The 22060-nt window shown below is 38.6% G+C and overlaps 1 protein-coding gene across 1 annotated transcript in view; it reads right to left on the reverse strand.

Annotated features, from left to right (window-relative positions):
- COL25A1 (collagen type XXV alpha 1 chain) overlaps positions 1-22060 on the reverse strand; it is a 325074-nt gene that overhangs the window by 34241 nt on the left and 268773 nt on the right. Inside the window, exons 18-23 of the mRNA XM_050896370.1 lie at positions 20422-20454; positions 20223-20258; positions 16170-16214; positions 3011-3073; positions 2228-2296; positions 1292-1336 (exon numbers count right to left, since the gene is read on the reverse strand). Coding sequence (XP_050752327.1) covers positions 1292-1336; positions 2228-2296; positions 3011-3073; positions 16170-16214; positions 20223-20258; positions 20422-20454 — 291 coding nt within the window. The remainder of the gene's footprint in view (positions 1-1291; positions 1337-2227; positions 2297-3010; positions 3074-16169; positions 16215-20222; positions 20259-20421; positions 20455-22060) is intronic.

The following is a 22060-nucleotide window of genomic DNA, read 5'->3' on the forward strand; positions in this document are numbered from 1 at the left end:
AACTTTTGCTCCTGTTGAAATCTATAAAACTTTGGTACAAGTCAGGGAAGAATGATTAATTCACCAGTGGTAACAGAAAACACAAAACCCAGAAAACTTTCATGGGGCTAATGAAGGAATATGGAGAGCAGGCTGATGGCAGGACATAATCAAGATTGTGCCATCTGCCTTTCCTTTCAGTGTTGCCTTGGCAGCAGCTAGTGAACATGTCACTGGAATTTTTAAAAAATGAAGTTCCCAACCACTAGATTGACTTCTGTGGGCCAGATTTTCAAGACACTTATGCAGGTAAAGTGAAAAGTATGTACCCTTTTTTGATAAAAAGGGAATTAGAGGAGATATCTTTATCTTTTTCGTGCATTTGGGAGGTGCTCAGGTACTGTAGGCAAATGAGAAGCTGATTTACTCTTCTACTCTCACTCTGATGCTTTAATCCCCTTATCAGCTCCCTCACTTTCTAATGTTTCTTTCTGGTGAGAATGAATGAGGTGAAATGGCACTTACTTAATCATATTCCTAAGCACTGTGAATGGGCTGCTCTTCAATGACCTTATAAGTACTGCAAACAGTATCCTACCAGCCTATGTTGTCTTTATTCTGACAATAGACTCAATAACCGCCTAAACAAATCTATTTTCATTTTGCTTTGACTCCATAATACAACATGAAGGAGTCCAGTGAGCACAGTATTAGCACAGCAGATGAAGTAATAGAAAAAGCATATACTTCATCTCTCTGTACATATATGTGAACCAACTACATCTATATAGAGATGGATGGAAGGATAAATAATCAAAGTAGTTTTTTATAGTATGTAAAACAGTAATGTAACCTACAAGTCTTGCCTTTGTAGGACTTCTGGCCATCGTATCTCAGCCTGCAGTACATGGAATACTGCTCATTCCTAACTCACCAAAGCGTGGATCCACAAAATTATTGCAAAACCCAATTAAATCTCCACAGGCATAGTCAGGTGTTGGTTCCTGGCATGTGGGAGGACTAACCCACATCAGTTACACAGAGAGAAATCAAGTTGCACGGGGAAAACCGGAGCAGAGTGGAACAGATGTTATAACAGAAAAAGAACTAGAATCACAGTGTTTAAAACACACAGGATTTGACTCTAATAGCTAAAGCTGAAAGTCAGAAGGTTTCACTTATAAAGAACACTGCAGACTGTTACAGGATCTTTTAAAGAGATAGGTGAAGTTTCTGTGAAATGTTACAAATAATTTATCCTAAAAATCATTGTGTTAATTACTCCACTAAAGACAGTTTCTTTACTACTAACCTTTGACCCTTTTGGGCCTCTAGATCCAGGTTCACCTGTTTTTCCCTGTTTGAAGGAAGATAAGCAGGAGAAAAATAATAGAGAAATAGGAGTGCAGAGAAAAAGAAATTAGTAATGACTAACTACAGTATGGAACAGCAGAAATACTTCATTTTATATGACCAAGATAATGAATCCATAAAGGCACTGAATTTAATAGCACCCAGAGTAATATATTCTTCAACACCAGCATGCAAAGGCTACAGATTCCATCCTTCTAAAGGAAAAGTAGTATTGGCATTAGTAAAAAGTAGACATCATTAACACTGGTTTGCAGGAATGACCTATGTCATTCCATAGCTCCTGATAGCTAAGAGATAGAGAAGATAGTTAAATATCCTAAAATAAGGAGATTAAAATAAAGTGTTACCACAACTTCTTTTACCAACGGTTCAGGTGAATACAAACTGAATTGTCATTGAAAGGTCAAGGAGCACAGAATCTGCCTTACTGTTTTCAAGATGTATTAGGAAAGTGGAAAATATTAAGACAATGCTAAAGTGTAGTTAGAATGATCTCTTTCTTAGAGTTAGAAAACAGCATGCAAAATGGATTTTCTCTGCATTCAATAGCTACAGTGGTCAAAGAGTTCAAACTTCGATGCTGAAAGTTAGGGACCTGGAGGTCAGGACTTTAGCTGGAATGAATTAGGCCAACTCCATGACAGTGTATGTAGGTAGTGTCTTTACTTTGTAGACCAAATAAAAGTCCATTCAGACTGCAGTTCCACAGCTGTGAACACAAAACTGCCATTGTCTTCTGGACTGAACTAGAGTATTTGATAGCGTTTTCATTTAAAAGCTCACTCACCAAGTTTTTGTTCTATTTTTCAGCAGGAAAAGATGTGTTCATAGGTGTAAAACCAACAAAACATTTCCAATGTAAAATCAGACTGACCTTTTGTCCAGGAACTCCAGGTTCGCCTCGCTCACCCTTCCCAACAGGGCCTGCCTCTCCTCTGTCACCCTATTGCAACAGATACACATATATCACAAAATACTGGGCAGTCTTCTGCACACCACCAACTCAGCATGACCAAAGAAAACAAACTATCAGAAGAAAACATTTTCAAGTTCATCTGTGACTTGTAATGGGTTAGGGAACTCTCCCCTGAGTAAATACAGTCTTCTTGAAGGCAAAAGAAGACGGCTTAAAAAAGGAAATGAGACTTGTAAGGTATTTTTTTCCCTATTCTGAAAGGACTGGAATAAAGATTCCCAAACTGTGAGACTGTAGGATTCATAAGATTCTAACTTTGCCATACAGTGGCTAAAAAAAACCCCATAGGAAGAACAAAAAAACCCCAGGTTTAGTGGATCTGTATTTTCAGAGTCTGGTGTGTAGTGTCAAAGTTCTAATACCTGCACACACTTTCAAGCTTTTTTTCTAAAAAAACATTTATGAAAATAGAGTTTCTTCAGTCATGCATATTCTGCCTCTTGAACAAATAAGTTTTGGGATGCTAACATGAACAAAGGCAATGGATGAACTTAAGTTATGAATGGATATAACATCTGCCTTCACATTGTTTGCAGGCATCAGTACAAAGACACATATACCATAGCACTGGTCCATGAACGATGACTTTCCACATTTTCCTCCATTAGCACAGTCTGAGGAAGTTGAATTTGACATTGGCTCTAAGGGCTTCGCACCAGAGTGTTGGCCAATTACCCTTACCTTTGTTCCTGGTAGCCCTGGCAACCCAGGTTCTCCTTGCGGACCAATGAAACCTGGTTCACCCTTTAAAAATATGATATGAAAGGAAAGTTAGATTATTTATTTAGCAGTATGTAATTACAGTAACACAAGTTTCTTTTGGATAGCATTTTCCCTGTATTGCTTACAGCTCTCCAGCTGTGATGCAACAGTTATATAGACATACTTTTCATCATGGGTAACTTTCATCAGCATAAATTTTTGTAGCAAGCCATCGCACAGCACATGAAATGCAAATGAAGCAGAAGGTGTCAAACATAGTTTTTATGAGTTAAGGACTGTTAATACGCAACCTTGACTATAACACAATATACCAAACTAATATCAAAGCAAGTCTGAAGGCAGGAGGGGAGTTCTGAGTTATTGCTAAATTTAAAAAGGGACAGTTCATTTCAGTCATGTATTATGAGGTAGTTTTCTATTGCAGCATGTAAATAGACGGGCAGACAAGGTAAGGGTATGACAAAGCAATGACAAATAGAGAGGCCAGATGGTACTGTTGCAATATGTTTTCAAGGGAGGTACTTAGCTGCATCATCCCCAAAAAGGAGATCAAAAGTGATCTCCTTTCAAGTCAGAGACTCCCAGCACCATGGTACTCTCCCTCCTCATTCTGACAGTAAAATACTTCAGTTCTCTGCACCCGGACAACTTCTCTGGCTGTGAACAGCTGGGAAAGAGCCACAGCTCTCCTCATTCCCTCTCTGTTCTGCCCCCTTCCTGCCCATTCATTTGTACAAATGTAACAGACAAATCGCAGGAATCAAGCTGAGCTGCAGTAGAAGCAGCATTAAGCAGAGGAGTAAGGACGTATTTTATTACCTATCTCCATGCCTGAAGGGGGATAATGGAAGATTAATAAGCCATATGTTTTCCTTCACAAACTCTCCTGAACAAGGTTTCCTGCTATTTAATCTTGCATTTTTTGACATAAATTTGAATCAAGAAGATATATCCACAAGCTATTGTAAGTTTTAAAATCTGTAGTGTAACCCAATTAATAAAGATTTATTTATTAGCCTCTTAATAATATCCCTGAACTTAATGACTAAAAATTACCGACCAAATGCCTCTTCAAATAGGTAAAAGATAGATGTGTCATGATCCTGTATTGATATAATTACTGACAACATATAGAGACAGTGAAGATAAGCAGTTGGATAATATTTCTCTTTGCCTCTTTGCCTCCATAGAAATACAGGTATGCTGCACAGGGCAAGCAAATCAGGAAGTATTCTTGCACATTCATCTGCACTCTCATCATTAACAGTTTAAAGCAAAGAAGGTCTCTAGCAAACCTATATCCAGAGAAATCTTTCCTGTAGCTACATTGAGGGCCATAGCAAGCTCTCAGTGACCTAAATTTAGATTATCAAAAAATACAAATAAATAATGAGTGTTCTCACATGAAGTTCCAGTTGGCCATGGTTCAAAATACGATAACAAAGCAATAAGCTAAGACAAACATGTCACAGAGAAGCATGGGTTTTTGCTGTCATAGGAAAATAACCTTACAGTTTATATAAGTCTTTGTGTTAGTGCACACTAGCAAGAGTAACATAAGGTTGTCATTGCAGATGGAAGCATTTGTAATGTCAGTAAATGAAGAGCAATGCAGCTTCAGTCATTTATTTTAGAATGAGAAGGTACTTGATAGCCCCAGATTGTTTTAATACTGACTTTACCAGGGCTAATTTCTTGGCCAGCTAATTATGACTTCAGGCAGAAGCAACATGCAGTGACTACATCGTTCAATCTTTTCAGTGGTAAGGCTTAGAAGTGTCATTCAGAGGTTGACGCACAGCTTTTGAGTCAAATTCTCGCATTTTGCTCAGGACTATACTAGTCGCATACCAGAAGAAAACTTCTGGCCAAAGTCCAAAAAGAAGTCCCACCTTCCCCCAAAATCTCTAAAGAGATAAGAAAAAGGTCCTTTGCAATAGCTAGTGGAATTGGTAATGGAAGAAGCTGGTGGCTTAATTAGCATAACTAGAATACAGATCTTAAATGACACAGAGCTTTAAAACATTATCAAATGTGGAGTGGAAGAAGTGGTGTGTCAGTAGAGACTAGGAACTGACCGGCTGAGTAGCAGCTCTGCTGAGAAAGACGTGGCAATTATGGGGGATGCCAAGTTGAGCATGATCCAACAGTGTATTCTTACCACACATGAAACAAACTGCAGTAGTTAAGACTTGGCTACATTAAGAAAAACATGCAACTCTCCCTCTATCTAGTGCTAGTGAGGCTAAGCAGATTAAGAGAGATCTGATTTGCCATCTGAACTACGCTTCTAAGTAAAAAGACAACAGGTTTGGATGATTCGAAACTAAGCTGTGTCCTTTCTAATACTTCAAATCTCTTGAATGTAACCACAGCATAAGGCATTAACTAAAATGCTCATTGGGTGTACTTCTGCACCATTCAAAGGCAGTGGAGGTAACAACTCTGTCAGGTTTGTCTCTGACATTTCTGTCTCAGTTACTCAGAAGACAAACATTTACATGAGAAGCAATGCCCATTCCTTGTACCTACTGTATTCTACAATTATATTCTGCAAATGTTGCTGGCTTCCTGCTTTATGTTATCCTTTATGCCACTAGATAGCAAAAGAAGAAATGAGAATTTATCAAAATTAGCATTACCAATGATGTGTGAAATGTAAAGAAAAGTTTCCTCTCAGTAAGGCATGCTGATGTCCCTGTTATGCAAAGGCAAGGGAGAGACCATTCTGATTAGTCCATTACACAAACACAATGACAGAGCCATAGAGGAATGCGGTTAGGAAATCAAGGTCTAAGGGTTTTAGTTTTTGTTTTAAATATATGACCTCTATGATTTAGCTGGCACATAGCTGCAGGAAAGCAATAGTAAAGGCTTGCTCTGGACTGCACTTTGATTTGACAACATTGTAGCTCTGGGATTCACAGAAGCATCTCCTGATCTTGACTCTCTTGCTTAAATGAGCTCAGAATTTGTTCCAAACTACCGTGAAATGTTGAGAGGAATGCAAGGAATCAGAGTAACCAAGATTTATAATACTTTTCTAAACATCTGACTACAACTTCTTACAATAAAAACCAAGCTTTATCTAGTAAGAATCTACCACAAGCTTCTTTGCCTGCTAAAGCAGGGGCAGGGAACGCAAAATCTGGAAAGAGGAGTTAAACAGGTAGGTTTTGAAAGAAGAGTAAGGAACTCCCCCATTTGAAATACTGTTTGGCAGCTGTAGAGAAAGCCATTAGGAAGTGACGACTCTTCTTGCTTTTCAGTTTAATCCTTTGGCACAGTTATGAAATCACTGCTTAGAAACCACCACATTGCACAGGAAGTGAACAAGATGAATTTCAGCATTTGAGCTTCATCTACTGTTAGGGCTTGGAGCAATTTGTATCAGTCATACAACACAGGTAACCTGGTATTAAAAAAAAATCAACAAGCGTGTGAAGTGCTTCCAGTTTACAGGAGTGATTTGTTATCTTTTTAAGAATAATTTTTAATGGCTTGATATGTTAATATTTTAAGAGACTAAGAGACTACCTCTATGCATGCTCATTTTCACCCTCAAATGTTTGTCAACTGTAGAAATACTAATGGGTCAGACAGCAAATGATATACTACTATTCACAAACCATGTTAATGTTCATTTTCACCTCTTATCATAAAATGTCTGAAACAGAAAAGGGCCCTATAATGGCATGCTGTACACCTAGCATAATGTGAGGTCCATCAGAATTTAATAGTAAAAAAGCCACCTTGTGATTTACTTCAGAGGATAGTCAAATTTTTATGAGGATTATTATCTAGAGATATTCATAACTGGTTTTCATGATGATCAAAGCTTTTATGGGCTGAGGCAGAGGCTAGCTTTGATATTAGAGGTTAGCCCTAAGACACACTATTCGCTGTTGCTGTCTTCTTTTGACTTTTATAGAACCTGTAATTGGCTAAAACTTGGACTTCCGCTTAAAAAAGGTGCAACAGTTGAAATCCCATTTGCAATGCTAATTGCTGCTCTAAACACCACTAATTTGGCAAACGTTTATTAACAATGTAGTTCTAATACCGTATTCAGTTAGAATTAGCCTTCATTGCACAGCTGAGACACACAACACCACAATTATTTGAAACTTTGTTCTCACAGACAGGCCTAGTCCACTTCCAGTGCCTGAAATACACAGCTTTATGCTGATACAAGCAATCAGTAGAGAAAAGCAGTTGTTGGATACACTGTTTTCCCACAGAAGGCTCTTCCTTCTATAATTATTCTTCTGATGAATATAACACACATTTTCCCATCCAGATCAATGTTTGCCCAAAAAGAAAACCTGTGCTACAGAAAAGCGCCCAAACCATCAACTTTCCTATAACAATGAAATAGATTTGCTTCCATTTCTGAAATTACTATCCTACTTTGGTAAATAAAAATATTTGAAGTAACTGATAAAATATGTTATTGTTGCTAAAGCCATAAAACACACAAGCCAGTTATTCCCTTTACAGATATAAACTGTGCAAGAGCTCTTAAAATTTTTTTTAAGTCTCATGGCCACCTTACTATTTTCCTTCTACATCAGATTACTGCATTGTTTTCTCTGTGCTATAGAAATGAGACTAAACCAAGCTTTAGACCATGAATTTGCAAGGAACAACGTCATTTCAATCCTTATCCTTATCTAGTGCTATGCACTAGAACTAGCCAGAGAAGTTTAAATGTCAAACTCTCACCTTTATTACATAGTTCATTGGTCCTGAAATATTTTATTCAGTGTCTGCCCCAGTGCTGGGACCATGGCAGTTCTGTGCCTCCAGGGCTGACTGGCAGATCTGCCACAGAGCCAGGACACACGCACCTTTCCCTGGCATTCGCTTGCAAGTCCGAACGTGCCAAGGCCAGGACTCCCGCGTGCACGCCTCTGGGTTGGCAAACCACACCAAAGCATCCAGAATTTCTGTGAGGGTTCCGGTAATGTGGGTCCACCCCACAGTTTCCATGCACGGAAAACCTAGCTGCATGGGCCGGAGGAGAACCCTGACTTGCTCCAACACACAGCTTGGGGGCAGGCTTGGAGCTTCCAAACTCCTGCCTATAGGTCTAGTGGTTCTCCAAACGTTCCTGCATCTGGCATGGGGCAGCCTGCAAACTCCTCAAGAGTCACAGACCTAGGGAGAGCCCAAAGCGTCCTTTCTGACAAGCACTGATGGTCCTCATTTTAATCATATCAAGAGACCAAGGTATGCTTGTCTTAAACATCACCCTGACTCACTCACAGGCGTATTTAAAGAAACAACAGTATGATGCCCTTTCCTTGCCTAACTCTACTGAAAGAATCCTGCAAAGGTGGAGATATATAGAAGAAAAAAAAAAACCAAACTCAGATGCAAGGCAATTTGGAGAACAGCTATGAAGTTATAATAAATTGGATTTGGTTCACTGGTGCCTGTGCTGATTTTCCAGAAATTGCCATCTGCTGCTCTCAGACTTTGTTTCCGAGATTGCTATCTAACCAAAATACTGCAACTTTTCCACTCTGGAGAGGAGTGAGGGCCAAATTCTCAGGAGTCTGGAACAGAGCAATCCATGGCAATTGATGAAGCCGTGCTTGCTCATGCCCTGCCTGCGTCTGTGGTACTCAGTTCCAGCGAAGCAATTTCTCAGAAACTGAGCTGGGCCTTAGCCTACACAAGTCAGAGAGAACAGCACCTTATACTTTCTCACTGTGAAGGGCATTAAAGGAACTTTATATATAGCCTGATGTCCATGGGAATTTTCCTCTTGGGAGGACTACAGTATTCAGCTCATACAAAGGAAATGAGCAAGGTAAAAGGAAATCTGATAAAAAAACCTAACCCCATTTTGTAAGGTCTTTGTTAAGGCTTTTCATACCAGTTCAGAACTGACTGCAGAAATGACCAGTTAAAACAGGTTGTCTGGCTCACTCATCGCATTTGAAACAATATCTTTACTCCCTAATCAGTCTCTAAACTTAGAAAAACAGTTCTGGTTTAGAATTTCCAAATGCATGTTTAGCCCTTATGATCCATTTAGAGTTAGAGAAGTAAAACCTTACAACCTGGCTAAAACCCTGAAGCTTCACAACAAGCCCTACTTTGTACGACATTTATTGCTTTTTAGTGAACCTAATTTTCTCATTGCTTTTACGTTCTGCCTGCTTAGAAGGTATGCTGCTTTGGAAGGGTGCTAACAGAACCAGTAATAATTCTGATTAATTCTGCATGCATTATATCAAGGACTTCGTACTTAAAGGCTAATTATAATTCAAGTCAGCATAGTACCTGCTTTTGAGGATTAGAATAAAAACACTTGTTGTAATGAGCGCCTCATTTTTAATTCTTTGCAATGACTAAACTGCTAAATTATGAAGTCTGGCCCCAAATTGTTTCCTTTAGAAAACAGTTAGATGACAAATCTAAGGATTTTTTGTTGCTACTCTGAAAGATAAATAACTTTATTGCATGCACTCATTTCTGACCATCTAAAATCGTGTATTTGAGGCACAAAAATACTTTCAGATTACTGATGTCAAATCTTCTTTGTGGATGACTGAATACTTGATTTCTGAATACAGCAGAATATTGGACTCTCAGATTATTCAGCTGTTTTCAAAATTTTGGATTTGGATTGATATTGGGGTTTTTTACAAAGAAAAATTAAACTATGCTATAAAACAGATGCTGTGAAATAGATCCTTATAAGCTCAGTCTTCCAACTAGTAATAGCTTTAAAGGAAACAACATCCTGTGTTTCAGTTACTTATGTTTTTGCCTTTTCCAGGAAAGAAAATGAGAGCTTTCATGATTTGGAGGATATAGTTTCTGATGGATTAATAAGAACTGCACATATCTCGAAGAATGCCCCAGTAAACACTCCTGACACGTGCATACCATCCAATGTTAATGATGATTTCATTTTTTGGCCTTGATTCTCACAATTAGTTCTGGGAAATCACATGTCTACCCTATGCAAGTGATTACTGCCATAACATATGGAAACCAGACAGCTAGGAATGAACAAACAAGGCTAGGTATGCACCTACGTACATACAGATATATCTTTGTATATATACTTCTACTCTGGAAACTGAATACTGAAAATTAATTGCACAGTTGTGTAATTTTTTTTAATTTTATATTTTACCTACCCATGCACAGAGCTACTTCTGAAAACTAGCCCTCCAAATGCAGGTACTAAGTCCTATTTTTTTAGATCAGTTCGCATTTTCACCCAGAACATGCATCCTTATAGTCCACTTTTCAGTATTTGACCTATACTACACTGCACATTTTCCTCTGCTCAGGCAGATGACCCACTCTTAAGAACACTGTATGTGAGTGATGAAAGGTTGCAAATTAGTTCACATCTGAATATTTCAAAATACATATTAGTTAAGGCAAGTACACATCAGGGAGAAATCTAAGTTTCTATGAAGCAGGGCTTGAAGTTGAATTCCCACAATTTTCAATTGCTGCAATTAACATGTTCAGCACATCTCTGTATCCAGGATTCGGAGATGCCTGTCACAAGGTCAGCTGGTCCCTTCCAGCTCCTGAGTTCAGGATAGAAAGAGTTCTGAGTATGGCGACCTATAGGATAAAGATAAACTGAAGCCTGGGCAAGAATATCTGAGTCCTGGAAAAAATGGAAAGAGAGAGATACAGGCCCTGCAGGTTTCCTGGTAACAGTCACTAACAAGGAAGAAAAACAGGAAGAAGAATGGAAATATGGAAATGGAAAAATGCTTTAGGAAAATGTGCTCAGCCTTCCTAAGAACTCCTAGGGGAAAAGGGGAGTTTGAAGAACTTTACTATAGGTGATTAATGGCGCTGACTCCAAAATGAAATGCTTGGAACTACCATTTACTTCAGATTTCCTTTCATTTTGTTACCAGATGACAAGAGTAACATCTAAACACATGAGCTTCAACAACAGTCGCTCTATTTTCTAAAAGAGTTTAAATAGGAGGCTAACTTCTATGTATCCAGCTTCAAAATTCTGCCTCTCGTTTTCTCTGAAAGTTTTCTTTTGTAACAGAACTCCCTGGACGAAATGAGTATCAACTCTTCTAGAGCTAAAGAAATAAGTTCTGTGGAGCAGCGAGTTTTTCAGTCTTTACATGGAATTAGGAAAGCCACACGATAAGGTCTTTGAGTATAAACAGAAAAAAGGAAATTTAAGTACAGAACAGATGAAAATCAGAACTGCTTTTGCTTTCATAAAAAGAAAACAAAACGAAAAAAACCATGATTCAAATTCCCATATCCTTATCCAGGTTCTTCTGAAACCTTGCTCAGGCACAGTCCCAGTGAAATCAATCCAAAGTAATTGTATAAAAAGATACGAGATGCTGCATACTGGCAAGTCTATTGAATCAGCCCGTTCCACTGGATTTGAAAACACAGAAAACTTTCCCGACCTCCCAAAAGCAGAAGCACTAAACAGCCTTTCTTTTCTCGTGCCAAAACATTCAACAGCAGTTTTCATGAACACGATAGAATAAAAACTTAGTTGCACTCACAAGCTTTGTTTCAGTATTTATTTTAAAAACAGAAGGAGAAATGCCAGAAATGATAAAGAAAAGCCAGATCCTGCACAAAGTGATGCTACTGAAGAGAGGCTTGTGTTCTTTGAAGGCTTCCCACTGCAGCGATGAAGTTGAGGACTGTACTGCCCAAATGCCAGAAAATGCATCACAATGGATTTGAGAGATGTCTGACATTACAATGAATACGGGTATGCAGGATTTCCATTACAGTGAGTGCTGCTTTGTATATATCATCCCATGAAAGTTATGAGATAAAACAGATATATGAAGTTTGTGTTGCATAGAAAGTATTCTGCGTCTGCTTGGCATCAGTTGGGGGATATCAGAGCGATGAGTTAATGTTCTGTGTTTAGGTGCCTTACTCGCTTCCCGAGTGACACGGTGGAACACATTCAGCGGCTCATTAAGTTTCCAGCCATTCCTCAACAGCAACAGGTGCTTGAGAAACGTTTCTCCAGCATGTCACAGACAGCTTCATCACTGTCTTGGAAATAACTGACCGCGCTTGTGTTTCCTCCATGGCACCAACTGACAATGAGGAGAGAACGAAAAAGAACAGGAAGAACTCCCAAAACATCCGCATGTGCATAGTGAATGGGTCTAGAAAAGTAAGTAATAAAAGACCCCGTTGCATACTCTGAATTCAGATATGATACTTGCATGTCTGTCCAATGTTGCTGTTCATTCAGATTCCAGTATCACGTTCAACCACACTCTAACAGGTTCCCGGGAACATTGATTAATTAATTGAAATGGCATTATAAGAAGCTGAAACTTTCCGAGTGATTAGTATTTATTAATCCTTTAAGTAGTTTGGCTACATGTTCAAGCATACTGGACTGGATGCCTTGGGAAGCTTCTTCAACCGTGAGGAGAAAGATGAGATGTAGCTGGAAAGATATGGTCCGCTGCCTGGCATGGCATTTAAGTTTTCACAGGCTGATTTACTATTTGTAAAGAGTGCTATGTATGTGCACAGTTACCTAAAACATTTCATAATACAGCCTGCCACTGTGGAGAGATTCATTCACAAGAAAGCAAATTTGTAGTTCAACTAACAGATTTAAGGAAAAGGAGACTTCAATTCCTTACACAATAGTCAAAGGCTAAATATTTGAGACCAGAAGAACTACATCCAAGAGTTTCCTGTGTGTAGAATATCCCTGTATCTTGATCTTCTCTTCTTTACATGGAAGTACTAGAAGATACTAAAGGAAATTCTTTCAAAATTAGGCAACATGGAGTCTTCTCTTGCCTCTTTCTTCTCATCTGTCTTGAAGATGCCTGTACGTATCAGTCCATCAACATCCAACAATTCCAAAGATGTTTAGAACATAAAAGCTCTGTAAACATGATCCTCAGACGACTAGTTTTTTCATTTGAAATCACCTGTGTGATTTGAGTTACTGTATATCAAATGGATATGAACTTTTGCTATTTATTTATCTAATTTCCAGAAAATATATTGTCCCCATTTCTTGACTACTTGGCCAGTTGAACACAGGTTTAAGCTATATCCATTCATCTACAGGAATTAATGCATTTGAGATGCACTTGCCACGTAGGGCTAACCTTTCAAACCTGCTTGGGAAAAGTGTTTTGCCAATAAATCCGGGCAAAAGCCAAAAAACAAATAGAATGTGTTAATTTCTAGAACATCATAGGAAGACACAAATTTGGAGAACATTCTGTAATTCCAATTATACAAGACTGAAGAAAGATCAAAAAGTGCGGTGAGAACCCTAAAGCTTTTTAGCTGCAAGCGACCTCAACAGAAAATTTTGTAGCAGACTTTTGAGTGTGCATGTGCATGCCTGTGTAATGTAACAGAAACTGAAGAGAACAATACTGCAGAAAACAAGAACAGTATCAAAATAATACCAGCAATACAAGAATATTTAGTTTTTCCTACTAGGAAAGAGATTAAATGGCCACTGCCTTGTCTTGAACCTTGTCACTTTCTCCTACATGCCCCTGCTAGTGCTTTGCTTGGGTTGCCAGATGCCCATCTCTCAAAGTTTGGGAATAGCCTGCAAAATCCCTGCTGACAGCTACTGTGCTGGCACGCAAATGGACGAGAACTCTGTAATCCATTTATATGTTAGGAAAAACTTCCCTTATGGAAACTTCTTATATGTTGTAACAAGTTCCTGGATGTTGTAATGACATCTTGTGAGGTTTGTGCTATGTCTGTTGCATTATGCCACTGCTGCATATCACTATTAAGATAGAATAGCAAAGACATATCTTGAGGAGTCTTATAAAGTCCTGATGGGAACAGACCCCAGGAAAAAATGTAACAAACAACAAGGAACAATCAGGGGGAAAAAAAAAAAAGTCACTGCTGCAAATAAGATTCCTTTCAATTTTGTGCAGGAACACCATGATAGCACCAACAGATTGCAAGTCCAGACAATTGGATTTCCTCCATGCTCAAGTTTCTCATCTAGTCACTGTTATTTCAAAGTAGCTTTCAATCAACATCGGTTCACTGGAAATTTGTTTCTCCATAAGATATCACTGAGGTTGTTCTTGGAAATTGATGAGATGATTTTACTATGGTGATACATAAATCTTTGCTAAAACAGAGGGTGAGAAAAGGGGCTAAACTACTTCTTTTTCTTTGCCGATGAGTGCCCATGTTCCTAACTCCAACCATTCTCTGGTTTCTGCTACAGCTTCTCATGCAATAAACGTAGTCTCTACAACAGAAAAATCTAGCCTTTTTTCTATAGACTCCTTAATTAAACAGGTTACAAATGCCTTGAATCAATCAGCACCCATCCTGCAAGTCTGATGTGACCAGATCTGCTTTGCTCTCTCCTATGCAAGTTCTGCTAGCTTGCTTGTCACCATCTAGGGTACGTCTAGCCACCTCAATGCAGAATTGCACTAGATGGAATTTCTTCACTGAACCACCACTAGTCTCCCTCTGCCCTAGCTTTTTAATAGAAGCTAGCATTATCCTAAAGGATTAATATTTGACCAAATTATTCCATCTTATTCTGCAGGCAACTGTATTCTTTTTCCACTGCATCCACTGAATTCTGAAGTAAATTTTCACTGGGCAAAACTCCCACACTTCATCCATTTTTCACTTCATATCTTGCCTTTCAGGTGAATCTCAAAGCTGCCCTTCTGAGCCATTCTTACCCCCAACAAGTAAAGCTTAACAGCAATAATTTTCCCAGAGCAGAGACTCAGACTGAGACTTTTTTATTTACTTACTGATGATATGCATGGACATGCATGGTCTGCATGAACATGGAATCCCCAAAGACCAGCCGTAACTCCAGCTGGTTTTGGCAAGTGCCCCCAGGACACTGGCACTGACCTCCAACTGAGCTACCTCTTTGCTCACTGTTAAAGTAAACAGAATAGAGGTTGCTGTCAAAGGTCCTTATAAAAATACAGTTCCATCACACAAAGGACTCTGCTCCTACATGATCTTCACTAGTTAATATAGGGTTCATTCTCGCAGAAAATGAACAGCCTCCCTGGGAACTATATTTTCAGGTATTACAACATACAAACTTTAATATGCACGTTCAGTTCTTCCCATAATTCACTAGTAACACAGAAGGGACATTATGCTTCAATGCCGTGGCAATTCACAGGTCCCTTGAGAAAACTACTGCAAATGTTACATTCCATGAGATAAATCCTGAATCCTACCAAAATGGACAAGAGTTTGGCCTCTGGCTTATCCCTCTTGTTATTGGAGAAATGATATAAACTATCTCCTGAGGTATACACAGGCCCATGCTGGAATGCAAAGAAAAACTTTCGAAGAGATTTTGTTTTCTGAAAGAACAGTCTTTGCCACGAAGGAGAAGCGACCACTCCAATCTGCACTCACTCAGGATATGTGAATCCACTCACTTTGTGCAGCATTATACAGTTACAGCTCAAACTGTGCAAGTGTCTGCAACTCCCAATGCAACCACTTATGCTAGAACTAAACCAACCACATGTCTTTTGTATCAACTTACCTAAAGATCCCAGACAAACCGGAAGCCAGGGACTAAACCAGGTATTAGGTCAGGGACTGTAGCTAATACTGAATAGAATCTTATTAAAACTTTTTGAGTTGTCAGTGGAAATCACTGCTGTGTAATGGAGCACACAGTATTTTTGTCGACATAGCCAGTTCTTCACAGACTGTGTATAGTTAATGCAGTTCTCTGGCTGGAGGCTTGGTAAATTCAGTAGACTATTGCTACTGGAAAGCACTCATCAAAGTGGAAACCAAGTAAAACTTTGATGACAAGCCTCTTGCATTAAACAAAAATATAAAACCCTACTATATTAGATTTTCTTTAAAGCACTAGAATGCAATGTTCTACTTCATATTTTAATGTAAGATATAGTTTGCTTACTCATAGACACTTAACCAATTTTCCATGTGAAACCTTTCTGTGACAATCCCCAGTTCAATACCAGAGACTCAGAAGAAGATATAGCACAAGTACAGTAAGTTCATTTTAGCCACATTCTTGCAGTCTCCCCCTCTTTGTGGTGTCCCCCCAGTACAACAGAGACTACAGTTTATTTACCTTTATCCCAGGGAGTCCAGGAAGCCCAGGAAGACCTGGTTCACCCTATACAGGAAAATTACATAATATTACAGACATTATTCAGTTATGGTCACTATCCAGTGAACACCCCTGTATATTCTGCAGCAAGATAAAAGAGCATAGATGACTGCTAGTCAGTTCAAGCAGGACTGATATTTTCAAAATGAGTGACTTAAATGTACAATTAGTAAGAGTCATGTTAAGAACTTAAATATCTTCTGGGAACCTTGGATGTGAAGATGACACCATGGATGTGAAAATCCACATCAGGAAAGCCAAAAATGATTTCACATTAGCCTTCACCAAAAGAGAAGAAAACAAGCAGCACTGGTTCATCTTACACGCTGCCATTTCAGTTCCATACTTACAACAGATGTTTAATTCTGTTCCATTTTCAACTCTGAGCTAGATATTGTGCTGTGTAACTGTCTGATTTAGCTACAAAGCAATTCAGAAGAGCTTGGTTTAAATTGTGCAATTCAAGTAGGACTGCCTAATTATAACCAGGCCATCATTTTTATAGAGATATCCATAGTATCATTTCAGCGCTTGCTATTTATCTGTGAATATAGATGGTGTCATGAAGGATAGTGGGAATGTAACCTTCTATTGCTTTGCCAGAAATGCCTTGCTTATTTAAAATTGCAATGAAAAGACCTATAGTACTGCATTTGCAAGGGTAATTTTGTAACAGGAATTGAAAACTGAATGTATTAATTTTGAAATGAAGTTGATATTAGTCTAAGACAAGAATGACAACATTTGCACAAATGGTCATTTTGAGATACCAGCTAAATGGAAAGATGTTGTCTAGGGAAATAAAGATGATGAACAGAAAAAAAAAAAAAAAGAGCAATAACATGTGAAGAAAACATTATTTTAAAGGCTGGAGATTTTATTTTAATACAGAGATGGATTCTAACCAGCACCTTGGATCCGAATATTCCCTGAACTTTCTGGAAGCTCAGGTCTGAACTCTGAAGCCAACTTTTACCTTTATAATGAGTTGAACTATATTCCAGATTTTGAACACTCCTGAGCTTTATAGAAATCCAGATTTCAACTCTGTGGTTTGGGCTGATTCATACAGATTGTGCTATTAAAATATTTTATGTGTGTGTGTATACGCACGCACTTACATTCATACACTCACATATATACATTTATACATACACAAACATATACACATGTATAAATACACAAGCATAAACACATGTATACATAGCATAGATGTTCATCAGACTACAGTACCCAAAGACACTTCTTTGAGGCAGTAATATTAAATAGACTTGAAGCGCTAATAACAAAATTACATTCTGCCACAAACTGAAAAACACAATAAAAGGTCTGCAAATCGTTTTACCAAATGGAGTGATTTTTAAATGTTATAGAAGGATCTGCTAACAGCTTCTTTGTCCATTTCAGTTACTCCAAAATTTTAACTTTTCACATTGCCTAAAAGCACAGGAAAGATTTCGGTCTCAAAATATTAACTATAAAATCAGATAAAAGAATAGAGGCTAGGATACCATTTTCAATAGACACTATTATTTCTTGGTATGTTGCTTAACACTTTCTAAAGCAGAAAACGAGCTGTCACTCTTGCAAAAGAATAATCCTTTAAGAGGCCTCCATTGCACTCATTCCTGACAAAATGATAGCTCCAAAACCCTACTCCTCTGTCTTTTGGTTTCTTACTTGAGCGGCCATACATACCACACTACTACCGTGACCTTTTCTCATCTAATTTTGGAAGCACTAAATTTCACTTCTAAGCATAGCATTTTAATAATTATAACTGATAATCTATTAGTATTGCTGCAGTAGGTCACTGTTTAGTCTTGGGACAGAGCTAACCCCCAGAGACCCACACATAACAAGCAGAAAGGATCCAGCAAAGCTGGTTCAGAGTCACAGTAATCTAAAACAATTAAAATACCCCTCAAATAGACATTAAACAACGTGAAACACAATGAAATCACTAATGCTTCATTAGAATTAGTATTGCAGATGAACACATGATATTTTCTTTTCTGGACCTTTCCTGATACAAAAGATCTGAGTATGATTTATGAGAAGAAAGATTTTTAAGGAAACCAAGGCTGTATACTAACTCCATCTCATAATGCTCAGGTTGGCAGGGCAGCTCGTTCTATCACCTCTACAATACATATGGCACACAACAGCCTTGTCAGGCCATTGAAATACCATCACATTTCATTTCATGTAAACAATATTCAGGTGGGCAGCACAATATTTATCTGTCCTTAGAAGATGGATAAGGAATAACTGGAAGAAGACGAAGTAGTAAAATATAAGGAAGGAGGGAAGATACAGGAAGGAAATAAGAACGGGACACAGTAGGGGGAAAAGTATTGAGATGACGTAGAAGGCGGAGACATGCCTCCAGTTGAAAAAAGGGTCCCCCACAACCTCTGGTGGGGTGAACGAGTCCCTGCTAAGCAGGGGGCAGAGCAGCAGACACGGGGCACCTGGCTGGAGGAGGCACTCTGAATGAGTGCATTACAGGAGCTGCTGGTTCGGGCTGGGGACACGAATATGGCATACTGGAAGCTTGTGAGGTGAAGTGGAAAGAACACATTAAGCCCCCTTTGGTGTGAACAACAAGCTGAAACTATAGACAGCCTGAACTGCCTACCTCTTGCTTATCTATGTTACCTAAATGAGATCAAACCTGAGTGCCTGGGGACTGAGATCCAAGAGCCTGCTGATAAATCACTGCTAGTTTTGCCTCCGTGGCAGCCAGCTAATGAGATTATGAATCTCAACAGGCTCTTAAGTGCATTTTCTAGTTTATTACCCAAGCAAAGCATACACTGCAGAATGCACACACTGAATGATTCTGTGGATTAGATAGCTTTAAACTACTTTGATTATCTTTCCTAATTAAAATTGCATTTTACTGAAGAACTGCATTTGTAACCATAATAGTGTTTGTTTTGTCTGTTATAATTGATGACAGTTATAATTTCTCAAAGAAAAGGACTTAATTTCTTATTTTATTTTATATTTATATGTGTTTTGGGGTTTTGCTTAGTCACCAAAAGACTTGAGTATTAGAAAATGGTTGTACCGCCATTCACTATATAGAATTTTAGCTCTTGGGTGTCTGGCTGTCTGGAATACCTGCTAGCTCAACTGGCAGCTGGACTCTGCTCCACTCTGGCAGCAGTGGGTAATTTTCAATGTTATAAGAGGCAAGAATGGTGCCGAAGGCTCCCGAGGGAAACCAAGTACTGCAAAGCAAAAATCTGGTTCCCTCATTGTCTCTTCTCTTTGCCCTTTCACCAGCTCTCCCAGCAGGACCTGCCTCCTACTCTCATGAAAGGCAGCTGAAGGCACAGCATTTACTGTGTTTGATGTACTATGGATTCAAAGAGGAAATTCCCCAGCTTCAGAGGGCCTCATGCAGCACAGAGTCATTACAGCCTCTGCTGGACCTTTACTTGCAAAAGCAGCCTCAGCCTACGTAGCACCCAGGGGAATTTCTTCCCCTGGAAGGAAGAACAGAGCAGCATTACCTGGTCTATGTCCTTCCAAACATACTGTGTGCCTCTGACAGTTTGATTCCCCTTACAGGTATATGTGAAAGGGATTCTAGTCAATATTTATTTTCTTCCTAATGAGATGTAATAATGTACCATAGTCTGAAGGTTAATATTCAGTCAAACATGCAGGGTTAACTTGTGATCACTCAAGGAACAGAGCGGTTCTTTGTTAGTCTCACCAGCTGCAACTGGGTAAGCTTTCAATGCAAGAAGCGTGCTGTGGCTGGAAGGGGAGGTGGGTTAGTCTAATATTGCTTTTCATGTTAATTAGTATCATCATTCCTGTGCTTTTTTAAAATACAAAATGATCATACACCAAATCTGTACCGGCCTTGGACTGTTAAATTATACTGCCTTGGGCTCATCCTAGTACGGGTAAATGCCACCGGTAGCATCTGTGTAACATCGTTTATCACAAATCCAACAGAGAAGAAAAGGAAAACTGAACATTTCCAACAAGTACCTTTTGTCCAGGCCGTCCAGATTCACCAGGTTCACCCTAAAAGAAAAGAGATGAAAGACATGAGATCTGATAAAACGAATTAAAATAGAGCTGGGGAAAACCATAACGTTAACGGTACCCGAAATGTCTGTGACACTACAAAGTAACACAGACCAACTACCCCTCTTCTCCCTGTACAATTACTTTAAAACTAAATTACCTTAATTCCTGCAGCAGAAGAACCAGGGTCACCCTGATACAAAATCCACAAGAAATAATCACATTTATTACATATACAGTTTTTCAGGAAACAGATATAACAAAACATACAATAGTATAGCAAGATTATATAGCAAAATAACTATATAGCAAGATTCCTTGTTTTCTGTGCTGCTACATAGGAATTTACCCAATGAATTAAATCAGTGTGATTCAGAAAAAGAACAGTATTGTTTTCAAGAACATGCAGAGAGATTTAGTTTCACTCATCCAAACAGCACAATAGTTAACCTCAAATTTCACAAATAATAATGTAGATGTAATAATTGCAGATTTTGTATAAATGTACTTCATAAAGCCAGAAGATGGGACATACTTTGACAGCTCTAAATTGCTGATATACATTAAAAAAAAAAATTACTGCCATTTACAAAGAATATGAGCAATCTTTTTGACATAATTCTACAGATGGCAAGTGTCAGGTCTCAACTGACAAAGCTTTTTGGGCTAATGAAGGTTCACCTTGAAAAAAACCCTCCAGTGACCTATGTGTTTATCCCCGTCAGGACAGGTCATAGCTCTATTTCCACAGCTCTTCAGCATATTTGAACTGATAGTTTAATGCAGTTAAGTGTTATACTTTACAGGATGAGAGACCTATAGTAATTTATGTATTCAGCAAAGGTCTCTGTTCTGAGGCAGCTTCTAGCATTCAAAAAGATTCACCTGTGTTTTGCTGGGTTGCCTGGATTTGATAGGCAGTGATATGCACAAGGGCAGAGGATCAGTGAGAGACCTAGCCAAGGAAGCTTTTAGCTCCTAGTTTTGTACAATTGTCACAGGATCCTTAAAATTCTTCTATATTCACTTCACTGCATCTTTTTTTCTCAAATGACATGCCGAACAAAAACAAAAAAAACTAAATTAATGAAAAGTTTGCTAGTCAAACTACTTGCTGTTAAAGATGGCTAGAATGCTTATATTTGAAGAACTGTGTCATCATTCGTTATTCAAAATAAATTTGGATTGTTCATTGAAAGTAACAGGTTGCTACACAGTAGCAACTTCACTCTCCCCAACAGCCTGCTAGTGATTTACATAGGTAGCATAGGAGCCAGTACTGTAATCCACTTTGAAGATGTATAAGCAGAGTATAAATGCTTATATATTTTTTGTATTAAAATGCAAATAGGGGATACCCATTCCTGATGGTTCAGCGAAGCTGCAGGAAGCGTTCTGTGAATGCCATAGCTTTAAAGTTGGTTTGGGTATGGGGTCATTTTGGTAGTAGTTTCATAAAATTAAACGGTACCAGATAACATGCTCACTGCCCTTTGAAGAATAGGAATACATTTCCTCTACACAGTTACTGCAGCTTGCTCTTGTGTGAAGAAAACACAACAATCAGTATTATGAAAGGTTGATTCATGCCTGGAAACCTGAGCTGCCTCATTTTGATCGACATGCATGAGTGATACCGCTGATATCCCTTACAAGCATGTACAACTGCAAAGCCTCAAGGACTTTTTATAGCTATAAAGTGGCAAAGCAACTGGTAAGAGACATTCACCAGTTAAACATTTTAAAGCATAATAGTGGATATGGGGAAAATAAGACACAAAGTATTTATAATCTACCTT

Source organism: Gymnogyps californianus, chromosome 4 (genome assembly GCF_018139145.2).
Source record: "Gymnogyps californianus isolate 813 chromosome 4, ASM1813914v2, whole genome shotgun sequence".
In the NCBI taxonomy this organism is placed as follows: domain Eukaryota; kingdom Metazoa; phylum Chordata; class Aves; order Accipitriformes; family Cathartidae; genus Gymnogyps; species Gymnogyps californianus.